We start from the raw sequence: 16060 nt of genomic DNA, 5'->3' as shown, positions 1-16060 counted from the left end.
TGGACACCCTTGGACAAATGACTCACACTTCATGGACGTGTCCTTAATTTAAAAATAAATTTCATTATTTTGGCAACATGATCTCGATCTAAGAAGCAAGGACACTTCTACAGTGGTGCCGTTCCCATCTCGCACGTGTATTGGATACAGATACTTTATGGACACATGACTCGCACTTCATGGACGTGTCCTTAATTTAAAAATAAATTTCATTATTTTGGCACTTAAAGCCAACACATTAGACCGACATATCCCAGACACTCTCACTGAAAATCATATGTAAGACAAACATTCAAGACTAGTCATGCTCGACAATCTTGGAAATAATTAAAACATAGCCCAAATTGTCAAACCTTCCTTCTTTAAGATAATTTGACACTGGATACATGATCACAACAAATCAAACATGCCAATGACACTTCTTCATTTATGAAAAATAAATAATTGTAATGATAAGGTAGGAAAATAGTAGCATATATAATCTAATGATCTTTATGATATTCACAAGTTTCATCTTCAGAATTATACAACTTCGTATATAAAATAATTTTTTTTATAATTTTTTATTCAATAGATTTATATAAATAAAAATTGATATTTATATAGTTGCGTCGATTCCGTGTCCATGCCATACTCTTTTAAGATTTGACGTGTCGGCATATCTTTATAATGTCGTATCCGTGTTTATGCACGTGCAACTTAGGGTCTAGTATTTAAATGGTTACCATATCTAGCACCCATAGAAACCCCAGCAAGCTTTAAAGGCTACCACTCGTCTACCCTCCTTTTTCAATTCGATTTGTACAATTAATTACTTAGGGTAGCATTCATTGCAGTTGAAAGCAAAATATAAAGTGATCTTAGGTATTGAAATAAAAAAATGTGATTTCAAAATGTTTACCAAATAGCACCTCACATTCCTGGGAAATTCTGTAACTTCCTTCGCAATAAACTCAATAATAGCATAGAAGTATTTAATTAGCCTGCGCATCAGTAACAACTTTATTCTAAAAGCTGTGATATCTAAATTCTCGAATCTTCTCTTGTAGAGCATGGTTTTTGTCCCATTTGATTTAATACATCAATCTCAGATTCTATATGTAGTAAAATTCCCAGATATCACAAAGCATAGGTGGGTAATTAGAAATGAGGTGATTGGGGCATTTTGCTTTCAATGCTCAATTCCATATCACTTATCACTAGAGACTATTCTTGAATCAATGCCGCATTTAATAGCACATTCATATTCCAAATCAAATATTGCTAACCCAATGAAAGGATCTAAAAAGGGATCTACCAAACATCTACATAAACATGACTCAACCCCGAATTCAGTTTGATGGTTTACACCTGACCAAACCTGCAAATTCTTGTTCTGGAGTGTAAGGCATGCCCCTTACCAATGATTTGTAACCACATAAAGGGATCTTAATTCCTTATGACATACACAGAGTCTGAGAATGGCACGCTCTGGCCTGACCAATTCCATTAATACAACAAAAGGATAAAAGGCACAACTAAAATAATAGGAAACGGAGTCAATCAGTGACATTGTCCTAAGCAGTCAACGATCCAAGCATTAACTTATCCAGAAGGCTTGATAAATGTTATGATTGATGAGCTAAAGAGGGATTAGTGAGGCTCCCGCCATTGCGGGATCTAGGGAGGGTAAGATGAATGCAGCCTTACCAGGAATAATAAAATTTTCAAAAAATAAGAGATTTCAAAATATAAATAAAAGCCTTGACTGACCAACGGGCCAGTGGCCTAGCGGTATCAACCTCTTATTTCCCAAAGGGAGGTTAGAGGTTCAAGTCTCAAAAGAGACAAGTGGAGACAAGTGTGTGCGAGTACCAACTAGGAAAAAAAAATAAAAAATAAATAAAAGCCTTGACTGTTGAAATAAAAAAATAAAAATAAAAAATAAAAAAACTCAAGGGGAAAATATGGACCTGTGTATTTATAGTTCCAAGACTAAAATTCTAAAAGTTCATCTATTATCTTCCTTCCTTTTAAGTGCTTAAAACAACCAAAACAAATCAACATAAAAAATAAAATAAAAAATTTAAAAAAAAAAAAAAAAAAAAAAAACTGTGATTGGCAAACTAAACAGTAATGTAAAATTCAGCAATCTCAACTATTTGAGGGACGGTATGAATGTTATAGAACTACTAAGCAACACTTCAAATGAATCTATTAACCACCTAATCTCAACATTTTGAAAGTGGTATGGCTGATTGGTGTCCATGTATGTCTTGCCTATCCAAAAAAAAATGTGTAAATGCAAATTATGGTTCCTTAAATCACAATCAAGTTATAACTTAGATATGTGATAGTGGTACATAACCCCTAATGGTTAAATTCAGTTAAAAGGTCACTTGAAAAGGTATACTTGTCAACTTTATTTAAAGACAAAGAAGAAGAACAAGAAGAGAAAAGTCTGGTTGAGTCAAATTTAGACTGCATATAAAATTTACGGCATCCACCAACACTAACTACAAGCACCATCACCCTCCTTGAAAGTAAAAGCTCTAATTTTTAAAATGTAATTAATAGGTAACCTATGTAATTAAAATCTATTTCCCACTCAATTTGATAACAAGATTGACACTAACAGAGAAGAGAGTGCACTCTTTTAAGAACTTTAACAAGACAGAAGTTCATTATTAGGTTAAATTTGCAGTTTTCTATCAAAAAACAAACTTCACTCGAGTTTAATGTTGGGGCAGCAGAAACACACAAGCATCAAGACCCAATGAAAGACAATAAAGCAATCACACAAAACATAAGATGTAATGTGGTTCGGCCAAAACCTCCTACATCCATGGATGAGAAGAGATTCCACTATGATTTCGTAGAGATATTACCATGTATATGTCTTTTCATCATGTACCACTCCACGTGCCTATCCACTCGCCACCAGTAATACTAGTGTTTTTCCTACTCTACCAATCCATAAACTACCACTGCCCATCAATTCCCTAATGAGCTATACCTCTCTCAAACTCTCAAGTCTCAACTCATAACCTAGATATCAATTTATAGAGTCTAAACTCAATTCCTTGTAGCCCAAGGCTTGCCTAACAAGAAAATTCCGAACAAAATACAACTATATAATAGAAGCCCGATTAGACTAGAAATTTGAGACATTTGTTCTTGGATAAGGAAACTGAAAACAACAATTTTATCTATGAGTCTCCCTCTAAAAGGTTATTCTGGTAATTTTCAACTCCCGTTATACAAGAATCATGCAAAGTTCGAATATAATTTGTTTCCTTTAGTAGCAGGAATGCATAAAAAAGACAATTCCAATACCAAAAGTATGACGAAAATGCGAATTTCGTCATTCAGAAAAATACCTGCCCCCATCCTATTGAGTTATGTTGAACAGTGAAAATAATCCCTTATCCTTTCAGAAAATAGTGTTCAACTTTGATCCATTCCCTCCTTCATGATCTCCTCTATTTGATTAAGTCTCTTAATCGCCTTCACGCACTGGTCTCTGCAGCCTCACCCTTACTCAAGTATAGCGCCTTGAGATTTATGGTTAGGAACCATTGACAACCATTTCACTATTTCAGAACACTGTGTGTACTTCGTTGTCATCTCCTCCTAATAATATAAATTAGAGAGATATAAGGTAGTAATATCACATAGACAAGCAATATCGGTGACGAATAATTAATTACAATTTTAATGCATATGCAGAGAAGTCATTTATAGTCCTTAAAAACAGTTGCATGCGACCTGTGATTTGTCTAGTAAAAGCATCATTATTCACAACTCCATCCACCACAACTCTTCTAACTTATCTACACCGTAGACGTCAATGTCATTTTCAGGTGACTTCAGTTAAGAAAATAGCAATGGCATGGCATGAAAAGAAATCGTAAGGAATTCTCACCCTTACCTGCCTCGGATTTGTACCTAAACACCCCATATTTGGGAATTCCTTGATGCATTCATACTCCTTCCAAAGAGAGACAAAATCATTTCAACATTCATGTAGCCAAGACCTAAATCACACATTATATTTTTAACCTTGTATGGAACTCCGACTATATTTTACTATCCGATTGTGCCTCCTCAAACAATTCAAGTAACATCTTAAAATGGAGCAAAAAAAAAAAGACTACTTACAGGTCAGATGCAGTTCACACTGTTTAACCTGCAAACATCTTTCTAATATGTCCTATTCAAATTCCCCTTTCAAGAAAATTAGGTGAGTGAATAACAGATGTTTCCTCCTATAACACATTTGGCACATGCATCTCTAAGAATACTTCTCGTGCTTATATACTCTGAAATTTTACACATCTCATCATATTCCTCTTTACCATCTGTAATACCCTAATTCCTTAACAGCCTATACTTGTATAGGTTGTCCACAACCTTGTTTATTGGCATGAATATCAAGTTTCTACCTCTGCAATATGGACACTGAGTAACGTAGCTTCTGCAAATATAACCACATTCTAACACTGAGCCCTAAAGCTAAGTGATACCAAATGCATAGGTTAAATACAGAGACGCTGCTTCGGATTGAAGGAAGTTAAATTAGGGTTCAGCAACAATAAACGTAAATATATATATATATATATAGTTGCAAAATGTACCTTCGATCTGATAGAAAAATGTGTGCACAGCAATGTCGATCACCGATCCATCATTAGGGTTTGCTTTACACTTGCTTAACCCATGATTCCCTGAGCGCTCGAACATATATCCAGATCCTTTAAAGAAGTAAAAAGACAAAACAGACCTCAACAGATTTGCCCTTCCAAAATATTGACGGCTGCAGAGAATTGAAGCTATAGAATTAAAATTAGTGTCATCCCAGACAACAAATCAAAGAATTGAACTAAATTATTTTTTAATTTTATTAATTCTAATTTTGAGACTTCAATTTCATGCGATCAAACACAATCTAATTACATTAAAATTTTCATATGCATGACCGACTTAGTTTTGTCCTCTTACATATTATATATCTTTGTCTTAATTTCGTCAAAGAAAAAAGAAAAAAAAAAATACAGTAGCTTTTTATTGAATTATAATCCATTGAAATGTTGAAAACTAAATGTACTAGTGCAGTGGAATGAAATCAGTATCATTTCTATAATAGTGTGCAGTGTAATGGTGAAATAAATGAGAAATCCACTGTCAAAATGGTGAGAGTTTTATTTCTTCGTAAAAATATAAAATGATTTTTTGGAAATTATGAAAAAGCCTATTCTAAAAAAACTTAGCAAAGTTTGACGTACATTGTTTCTATTGATCATTAATTTAAGGTTAATTTTAAAAAGATGGCATTCAAGCAGACTCTTCAAAAGATGGAAAACAATTGCAATTTTTGTGGTTCATTATTGATGGTTATGATGCAAAGTACAAGCTCTCCAACTGATGAATCAAATGAACTGGTGATCAACAAATATGCATCACATTTGGTGGCCGCCAAGCACATGCAACCCTTCTCCCAAAATTTTCATCACCATGTAGGTTATCGGAGGACATAGATCTCAAATTCCTAACCTTCGGAGTTTAGCTTTAACTTCAAACATGGATTATTTAACACCCCCAACGGATATATCATTTTTTTTTTCAGTAACATGATTATTTTGCCATACGTTCTAAAATTAAATTTGATCAGAATTGTTTTGTTTATTTGTTAATTTACTATTTTTAGATTATTACAATGTTGGAGTTGGTTTAAATGGTTAAACTTAGTGTTTTATTCAAAATAAGGCCTTGGAATTTTTTTGTTACATATTCAACAAGGTGGCTTGAAAATCCCGAGGGATTGGCTCAAGTGATAAGATCACTTGGCCTTGGTGCCTTGTGAAGTATCAAGATTCGAGAAGTAACAAGTTCTCTTTAACTGGTCAAATAAATCATCAATCCTTAGTATACTTGTTTTTAATTGTAACATGATTTAATTTTTGATAATTGGATGGGAATCATCTTCTGAATCTGAATGTGTTGGAGGGAATACCAAATGTTCTACTTCTTTATCGGGCAAATTAGTGCTCAAATGAACGTCTCGAAGCCAGCTTTCTAATGGCATTGACCTTACTCAAAAACTCCAACACACAAAAAGAGTTATGACACATATGGGTGGAGGAATGTTAGAAATAAGATCGACCTTGGCCCCACCAACCTCAATACCTCTCTTGGACACAATGTGTCACTATAGTGTTTTAATATATAAAGATTGAACCTTAATTTGAATGAAAATGAGAGTTTTGAATTAAACTGAATTGAGTTCCCAACATCTTAAACCACAAGAATGACGAGTAAGTGATGATAGATCAAGTTAAATGGGTCAGTTTGAAAGTTAAAGGGCACATCCCTGACTTGAAGTAGAATCTGATTTCCATAAGATGATAGATATGGACATTTTGGCGTCCCTAAATGAGTATTATAAGGTCTCCACCCATGAAATTGAAAATATATATAATATCTGTAAAGAAAAAATTTATTGCTCGCCGCCAACCTATAGCTGGAAAGAAAATTTTTGTACAATCGCAGCCATTGGATATCGGACTTCACCATCACACTTAGAACATCACATAACATCCATAAACACTTCGATCGACCACATCACACCATTTCCAACTCTTAATCACCAATTCCCAGAAAAGGGCTACTCGTTGTCCTAAAACAGCCCATAGCATAATCCGATATATCACTCTCACTGAGTGCAAACAATTTCCTCAAAGACACACCTCCGCAATCATTATTCTGCGATCGACTTACTCAACCGCGGTGTACAGGCGCCCTTCATGGATACTTGGAGATTAGTCGGGATAAAGCCCCAATACCACAAATTATTTATATATATATATATATATATATATATATATATATATATATATATATATATATATATATTTTAAATATAGCGCCTTGAGTACCAATGTTTACAATTTCAACTGATATTTCACACTATGGGTTAATTATCACCTGGCCATCAACCTTGATATTATGACCTCTCCTTTTTAAAAGGTATTGAGGAGTTGGAGCTGGAGCCCTAAGAGGGATAAAATTGCGCGGGTTTGTGAAAATTGTTTAACTTATCCAACAAAAAATAAGTCGTTCCAAGACTCAAGTGGGCTTGAGTGGTACTTGGTAGTAGTGTTCCACTTCTAAAGTTGCCCTTAGGACCCAATGTGAGCCTTTACTATGTATATATATATATTATAAAAAAAAAATACAAAATATGGTTAGAAAAATTATCCCTTTTCAAACATGATGGTTGACAAGTGCAGTATTGCCCGAGTAGTTGGATTACTTCTCGTATTAGGGAGCCATGTTCGAACATTGCCCCCTCCCCTCCTCTGCCCCTTGCTAAAAATTAGTTAAAAGAAAATGACTCTTAGGTCGATTCCTCTAGCACGTCTGTATAGTCAAATAGTTTTCATTCCTTTGATGTAGTATATTTGACCCACCCTTTAATTTATCCTCTACACCAAGTGGATAAAAATTTATCCAGAAAAATTCATAGGAGAGTGATTGGGTATAAATAAGTGGGTATGTAGCATTACCCAACAACTTAAGTTTTTGGATAAATGGACCGGCAAGCGTCCACCGATTATAGTTGGTATCAGAACTAGACTCAGTCCTTAATCCGGTGTCACGTCAAGTGCCCAGCCCGAACGGTGTCCGGGTGAGCCACCCTGGGTAGACAGGGTGACCCAACAGGGCGTTGTGAATTCAGGTGGGAAAAAATGTTATAAAGGAATATTTGTCCCACATCGGATCCAGATGGGAGAGTGATTGGATATAAATAGGTAGGTATGCAACACTACCTAACAGTTTAAGCGCGCGTCCATTAGTTTATTTTAGGGTGCCCAAATTAATTATCCTATTTGACAATTCAAAGCAAAAAAGTACTATTTTTTCATAATTACTCTTTTAAGTTCTCAAATATCTCAACTTAATTAATAATATACACTTTTAAACTTAAAAAGGCAATACAATAATTTTAAAAGGAGACAAATATTAATTGCGTGTGTCTTTAAAAAGTTATATAATAAAATTAAGATAGACAATTAATATGGGACGGAAGAAAGTATTTAATTAAGAGAATTGCTATGTACTAGAGGACCTTATCAATTACATCAATCACAATTAATATGTTTTTTAATTTCCGTGAAGCATTAAATATATATATATATATATATATATATATATATATATATATATATATTAGAGTAAGGCCACCGTGATCTTCTCTTTCATGGTCTCTTACATGGCACTGCTCATAAATTATCTGTCTTTTTATTATGATGATTTACAATCTGACCGTTTGGTATAGAGAATTGATTAAGATTATATGGTCAAAATTTCGCACCAAAATTCATTTATTGTACATATAACATAAATGTGTTAAAATTTTAAGCTATTTCTTTTCACCATATGATACTATTAACTTTGACGATTTGGTATAATTTCATTTTATGATATTTTGAATCGATTTTTTTTTTTTTTTGGTGAGATCACTTTAATATTAGTAACGTAATAATATAATTTGTGCAATATTATTTTTGTTTAAAATATATAAATTTTAAATAAAGTTCACTTTGAATAACTCGTGTCATGTGTAAGTTTAGGTGAATCTATGAATTTGTGAATGTCACATCAATTACATAAAATAATAAAACAAAAATGACATTTGGAAAAAATGACAAACGGCCGTCAGTTTTTTCTTCTCTCACTTAACCTTATTTCTTTTGTATATGCAAACCTGCAATTATTCAATTCCTCACCCTGTTACACACTTCATTCTAAGCGTTAGGGAAACAAGTAGTTGAAGGAAGAGTTCAAATATTGATGCTGCCAACAAACAAACCAGATTTCAGAATTTGGCAATTCCTAGTTCCTTCTAAAAGAAAAAAAAAAAATTTAATTAGGGTTCTTTTAATCTCTATATATAAACATATAAATATACAATTGCACGTATATACATAATACATATATCTCTGCTCTAAGTTTTGGACCCTCAAACCTTCTCTCAGGGTAATGGTCTTTGAATGTGATGTTGAAGAAATAGCATTTCTCTATCTAACATTACGTCATGAAAACCCTAATGTGCAGAAAGAATCAAATTGAAAAAGAGTTTTTCAAGGCTTGTAGGTAGATTTAGAAAATTAAAGGGATTGAAATCAGTAGAGAGAACGAGAGATATTAGAAAGTTTTAGAGAGAGATCACAAGGGTGGTGTCGCAGAGAAAAAAATGAAAGACAGAAGAGAATATAAGAAAACGTATTTCAGCGATGTTTTCGCTAGTTCAGTAATGGCATTGACAAACGTAACTAGCTCTTTGGACGACGTAGTTTCTAAATGTTATTTTTAAGTAAATGATGTAGTATTTTTAAGCCGTTAGATCTGTCTAATAGAACACTTGGCAACTTAAATGATAACTTAGAGAAAATCAACTTCGAGGATGCAAAAGCAACCTTGAATTGAACAACAATAAATTGGTCTTAATTGGTCTTTAGATAATCAATTATCCTTTGCTAGCATATCAAAGAAATAGAGAAAAAAGAAAATTCTGAATACAAATTCAAAACAAAAACTGAAAGGACAATATGAAAATTCACTTCTATAGCTCATACATAACGACTTAAAAGTTCATAAATATTGTAGTTTCAGGAATTCACAAAAGATCACGCAAAAGAAGATAAAATTCAGACGCCACTTATAGCCTTTTCAATGTCATTGGCAATAGCAATCGCATCCGAGGCCACACCGAACAATCCCATTCTTGATAAACCAGCACAGTATGAGCCATTCACACCTTTCCAGTGAGCCGGGAAATTGTTTTTTGGCATTCCATTATTATCAAGAACATAGCCATAGTCCTGCGCCCAGATATTACAAAACATATATTCATTAGTGCATTAATCTACCAATAAAAGAGAATTAAAAGTGAGATTAATTCCTGATTTATATGATTCAATAACCTTAAGCCAATTACTGGCCGTGCTTTTGTATCCAGTTGCAAACACTATCACGTCAATGTGTTGTTGGTCACCATTCTCGAACGCCACAACTTCCTCTTTGATGCATGATATTGCCGGAACAACCTAAAAATATATTATCAACCCTCATAGAATGAGAGCATATATGCAAAACACACGTTCCAACGGTTCAATGAACGTACTATCATTTTCTTAATAATATTATTCACTGTTGTGTATACCTTTATCGCTCTAGAACGAATTTTCTCAATAGTTCCGACATCGAGAACCGGAGATCTTCCAGTTGTGTCTTTAAGATAGAATGGGCCTTCTGCTGGTCGATGAATCCCATACTTGGACAAATTCCCATACTTATGCTCAGCAAGCACTGTGATTAAATTGTCTATCTCAGAAACCGATACATATTGCAACAACAACTGCCCGATCAATACCATTTCCTTGGTCACAACATGAAACTGTAACCAATACACAAATGATTTTGTACATAAATCTGCTAGTACATTGAATTACAGAAATTAATTGGAAAACAAAATTGATTTAAGAAAAAAGTACTGATGATGATAGGGTATATAAAATAGTGAATTCTTTTTATGCCTCATAATCTCATATCGTTGTGTCCCGCAAAAAATGGGTGGCACAATATTAATGCATCTGTTTGACCAAAGCATCATTAAAACTTACCTGATAAATCAAGCAAGGACTATTACTGTAATCCCGGAAAGAGATCCAACGAAATCTGATCAACTCCGTTAAGCAGGAGAATTAAAAAAACTAAACTATCGCGTACGTGGCATCAGTGTTCATAAATGTACCCTAAGGTTTTATGAATAATATATACGTAGCATAATATATCGCAATAGTATTAATATTGTAGTGTTCTTAAAATTGTAAAGTCAGCCTTGCCATTTTAATTTGTGGATCAAGGCTTTACATACATGTCAAAACGCCATTCTTTTTGTACTGCTTCAAGTTATTTTCTTCGGTTCTCAAATAAAAAATTAATAGTACGTATTTATCAAAAATAAATATTACAAGAGATTATCTAATGCTAATCTATGATTAGTAGAAGTTGAAGCCCTGATCCATGACATGCATCAAATTAATTGAATTACAAACATGCAAAAACATACAACTTGATGCAGATCTTGCCCAGGTCCGTGACTAAGAGATTATCAATGGTATTTTATTTTCTTTGGTTCTCAAATAAAAAATGAATAGTATTTATAAAACAATACATAAAAAATGAATATTACAAGAGATTATCTAATGCTAATCTATAATTAGTACAAGTTGACATGCATCAACAAATTTGAATTATACAAATGCAAAAACATACAAGTTGATGTAAATCTGCCCAGATCAATGACATGTTTCAAAAAATTTGAATTATACGAATGCAAAAACATATAAGTTGATGCAAGTCTTGCCCATATCCATGAAATGCATTAAATATATATATATATATATATATATATATGAATTACACACATGCAAAAACACAGAGAGAGGGGGAGGGGGAATGTGTTACCTGGTTTCTAACCACAATTGAAGTGTGGGCTCCGAAATTTGATAGGTCATAAGCTATCTCCATGCCGGAGTTTCCACATCCAACAACCAAAACCTTTTTACCTTGATACCTTAAACCTGACTTATACTCATTGGAATGAACAACTTCTCCATTAAAGTTATCCAGACCAGGCAACATGGGGATAAAACCTTCACTGTTCTCACCACAAGAAACAACTAAAAACTCGGAAACGCATAACTTCATCTCCCCAGAGATGGTATTTTTCACTTCAACCAGCCATCTATTTTTGCCTTCGTCATAATTAGCCGATTCAACAGAATGACAGTAACGAGGGTTTATATTAAACCGCAAAACATAGTCATCTGCGTACCTAATGAAGTCACTTTTGGACATGAAAACGGGAGTCTTGGCCGAGTGCTCGCAGAAAGGAAGGCTACAAAACTGTTTAGCCAAATGCAAATGAAGCCGATCATAGCTCCGCTTCTTCCACAAAGAGCACGAACAATCTTCTTTTTCCAAAACTAGGTTTGGAATAGATAGACGGTTTAAACATGCAGAGGTAGCGAGGCCTGAAGGACCTGCTCCAACAATGACTACCTTTACTTCCTCCATTGTAGATATTTACTCCACTCGATCTCTTTCTTGATTTTGGTTTTCTGATTTCCACAAAGAAGCTTTATAATGGGAGAAGGTGGCATCAAATTAATTACGTATGTGTTGGAAGAGTTTAATTTTCTACTCAAACGGACGACAAGAAATCCTTGACCACATGGTCCACATTCTATATTTGGTATGGCCATCACTATTTTCTTTTACTCTTAACCCCAAGTCAATATACACTGCAACTGTGTTTATGATCTTTCTAACATTAGCGCTAATCTTTTGGGGGTTGGTGCCATTATCATTTTTTTTTTTTTTTTTTTGGGTAAGTAGCCATTATCACAATTGAGTTTGCTTTTATATATTTTGTCCTTTTAGACATTTTGTCGTTGTATTTTGATGATAAAAGACAAAGTATGATGAACGGTGCCAAATGCATGCATGAACTAATTATTATTATTATTATTATTTTTTTTTGGTAAGTAACTATTTAATATTAATATTATCAATATTATACACATTAAATGCAACATTAAGTATAATTACACTTTAAATACAACTTATCTTCTCAAGAATCCACAGAATACCAAATTTTTAAGTGATGCTCCAGCCTAAGATTATAGCTTAACATTTAATGACATGTGCATGGTGTGACTGTTGATAAAAAGTTAGATATTCAACATTGCTTAATTAGCTACATCTTCCTGGTAGCCGATATCGGCTTTGTCACCGGAGATACGTTGGGATATCCCTTATTAACGGCCAATGTTGTTAGTAACGGCTGTTCTTTATCACCTTGTTTGGGGCTTCTATAGCTCTACGTTTGGGCTTCTTTGGTTCTCGTTGAGCCTCTTGGGCTTGTAGTGTCTCTGTTGCACTGTAAATGTTTTTTTCCAAGGGTCGGGCCCAACCATAAGCCTATAATCTATCTATATATTTGCTTCATCATTCGGGAAAAAAAAAAAAAAAAAAACATCTTCCTGGTAGTTGATGATTTTCTTTAAGCATGTATTTAGGGACTGATCCAGAAAACAGTGGGAGGTAAAAAAACTTAGCGGTATTTAACAGTAAAAAAAAGATAATGAATAAATTTATGAAGTACGCTATACCTAGAAGTGTACAAAATTCAAGAATTAATTTAACTCAAAAGGTAACACATTCTTAATATTAAGGGAACTTTTAGCCAGCAACGCAAGAGATTTTGCAGCATTTTACAACAATGGTTTTGATCAATAACTTAAATGGCGGCATGGCATGGCATGGCATATGCATACCTTAGAGAATTTTATTTAACTAACATAAAAAAAAAAATTCTGTAATAATGAATTGAAAAGGCCTTTAAAAGGGGAGTGCATCCCTCACAAACTACACAAGGCTAAATAGGACTTCTAAACGTTCAAAGAGTTCAAAAAATCTACTATCTCCTACAAGAATTTACAATTTATCCCAAGAATCTAACAAGAAGAGTGCTAATAATGGAGAACTTCGGCGCACCAACAAGATTTTCCTTTTCATAAAAGGATATTCTATTTCTCTCCAGCCATAAACACCATAAACACACAGAGGCGTAACTTTCTAGCATTCACGGACTTGGACCCCACTATACACCCTCTCAAGCCTCCACCAAGTCTCTCAAGGACCTGGGCATAACCCACTGGAATCCAAACAGACCCAATAACATTACCTAGCATTCTCAAGCAATGGGACAATGCAAAAGAAGGTGATCCATTGTTTTCTTATCTCTCTTACACATGTAGCGGCAATTGACCACCACCTGTCTCCTCCTCCTTAGGTTATCTTGAGTCAAAATCTTCCCCAACACATATGTGATGTAGAACCGAGTAACAAGAAATAGAATGAAAGAGAATGTAACAAGAATAGGAAGAAGAGAAGAATAATTGAAGGAAGAAATCAGAATGAGGGAGAAGAGTCACAATAATATCTCAAAATTCAAACATCAATAAATATAAAAGGTCCCTTAACAATGTTGATAATCTACATATAAATAGGCATCAAGAAAATTCAAATCTTATTACCAAAAATAAAATCCTAAAATAGTAAATTATTGAAAATCCAATAATAAAAAATAGAAAAAAAATTCCTAATTCTATCTTTCTTTCCCACGTCTTCAATAGTAGGTGTGGACCATATGGACTTTAATCTTTCAGACCATGCCCAATTCTCCATCAATATGTCTAAGCAAAGAAGGCTACCTTAAGGGGCGCCTTAGATCGCCAAATAGCCTTCCACGTGAATGAACATCCAAAAGTCACCTAAAGAAGGATTGGGGCATCAAAACATCCATGGGAAGAGGGAATCCACACCCATGAGTCAGAAACTCGCATATACAATCTCACAGCAGTACAACGTCTCTAAAAAACTAATGACGTCCTCAATCTCTCAATTCTAAAAGTGACGCAAAAAGCACACATCCCAAGTCATTCTCCAGCTATTAATAGCGTTCAGCTACCAAGGCATGTCTATCCGTAGCAATCCTGAGAAGTCAGGAAAAGTGAGAGCAAGAGATCGATCTCCACACCATAAATCCTCCCAAAAGCGAATCCCCTTACCATCCCTAACACAAAATTTGATGTGTTTGGAAAATTAATCCCACCCCTTCCGAATGAATTTCCACTCCCAACACCAACAGGAGATCTTACCTCCAAAGAATACCATCCATGTCTCACCTCCCTAAATTTGCTAGCGATCACCTTCCTCCATAGTTTGTGCCTCTCCACCAACAAAGCTACATAACCACGTCCCCAAAAGAACTTTGTTAAAAAGGAATTAGTCTTCTGATACTCAATGGACCAAATGAAACTTAAACTCCTCCCCTGTTCCACCCTAAAGAAAATTCTGTTGCAACCTCTCAATCCTCTCAACCACAGAAGATGGAATTTGAAAAAGCAGGAGGGAGAGGAAATAAGTGGGAAAGCTTGACAAAATGCTCTTCATTAACTAACATAACTAAGAAATCTATAGGATATATAATAATGAATTGAGCTGAACTAGCTAGCAATAACATAGTTCATCAATTTTTTTCCCTTTTTCCTTGGTTTACCGGATACATTGGAAAACAATGTTCCATTCAGAAGTACTCATATAGCGAGGTCAATTCGAATAATCTCATCTAAAAGTTGCAGTTGTTGAACCAAAAAAGCCCTCTCCAATGTGATTTTATTCAAGAGAACAATCAATAATCGAATTAACAAGAACCATAAAGCCCATATTATGACATTTTAGAGTGACATATATTAACTTTTAGGTCCCAAAATTCCCAAAATAAGTAGATAGAAAATAATCAAATATCTTCACTAATGAGCTACCTGGTTTTAATTGTTGTGGCATTTCAATTTTGACAGCTTAAATAGCCAACTAATTTTTAAAAGTTCAAATTTTGATGGAAGTTAATGGTTATATAGTCACAGATGTGCTTATTTTTTCCAAGAGCAAAACCCTAACCTAAATCTCACAAGAGCCACATAAACTAGTGCAATTGAATAGCTATGATGTTTTAAAGTCCTAACCTCTCTAATTAATAGACATCTCTCCATAACCAAACTATACCAACTAGTAAATTATTAGTATTTTAGATAGAAAAGATTCTAGTAGGAATATGGATTGGTGGCTTTAGTGTAAAATGCTTGAGCATCAGAGCAGTCAGCTTTATGAATTACCAATGGTTAGGTCTGCCTCGACTCTCAAGTCATCCCTCCTAGAGTCCACACTATGGTGGAACCATAACCGGGAAGTCTTTTTTGTTTCTCCTAGGCCTATTTAATGGACTATAGTTAATACAATCAAGTTGATAGCCGAGATGATTACGAAAATTCTAATTTATATAATTAAGGTGTTGATTGGTCATTATATTATTAGATCGGATTGAATCAGATTATTTTCTTATTGGAGCTAATTCAAATATCCTGATTTAAATTCAATCGGTATATAA

General features: G+C 34.1%; 1 protein-coding gene across 1 annotated transcript; it reads right to left on the bottom strand.

The window, feature by feature from the left end:
• Positions 1 to 9689: 9689 nt before the first annotated feature.
• LOC132281960 (probable indole-3-pyruvate monooxygenase YUCCA10) lies at positions 9690 to 12123 on the bottom strand. Its single transcript, XM_059783606.1, has 4 exons — positions 11512 to 12123; positions 10205 to 10438; positions 9966 to 10088; positions 9690 to 9863 (listed from the first exon to the last, which is right to left on the bottom strand). The coding sequence occupies exons 1-4, from the start codon at positions 12121 to 12123 to the stop codon at positions 9690 to 9692; spliced, it is 1143 nt and encodes a 380-aa protein (XP_059639589.1).
• Positions 12124 to 16060: the final 3937 nt, after the last annotated feature.

The sequence above is a fragment of the Cornus florida genome, unplaced genomic scaffold (assembly GCF_030987335.1).
Source record: "Cornus florida cultivar Cherokee Brave unplaced genomic scaffold, ASM3098733v1 CherokeeBrave_3.0.0_Hap2_Chr11, whole genome shotgun sequence".
Lineage (NCBI taxonomy): Eukaryota > Viridiplantae > Streptophyta > Magnoliopsida > Cornales > Cornaceae > Cornus > Cornus florida.
Note: the sequence above shows the minus strand (reverse complement) of the source record. Positions and strands in the feature narration are given on the sequence as shown.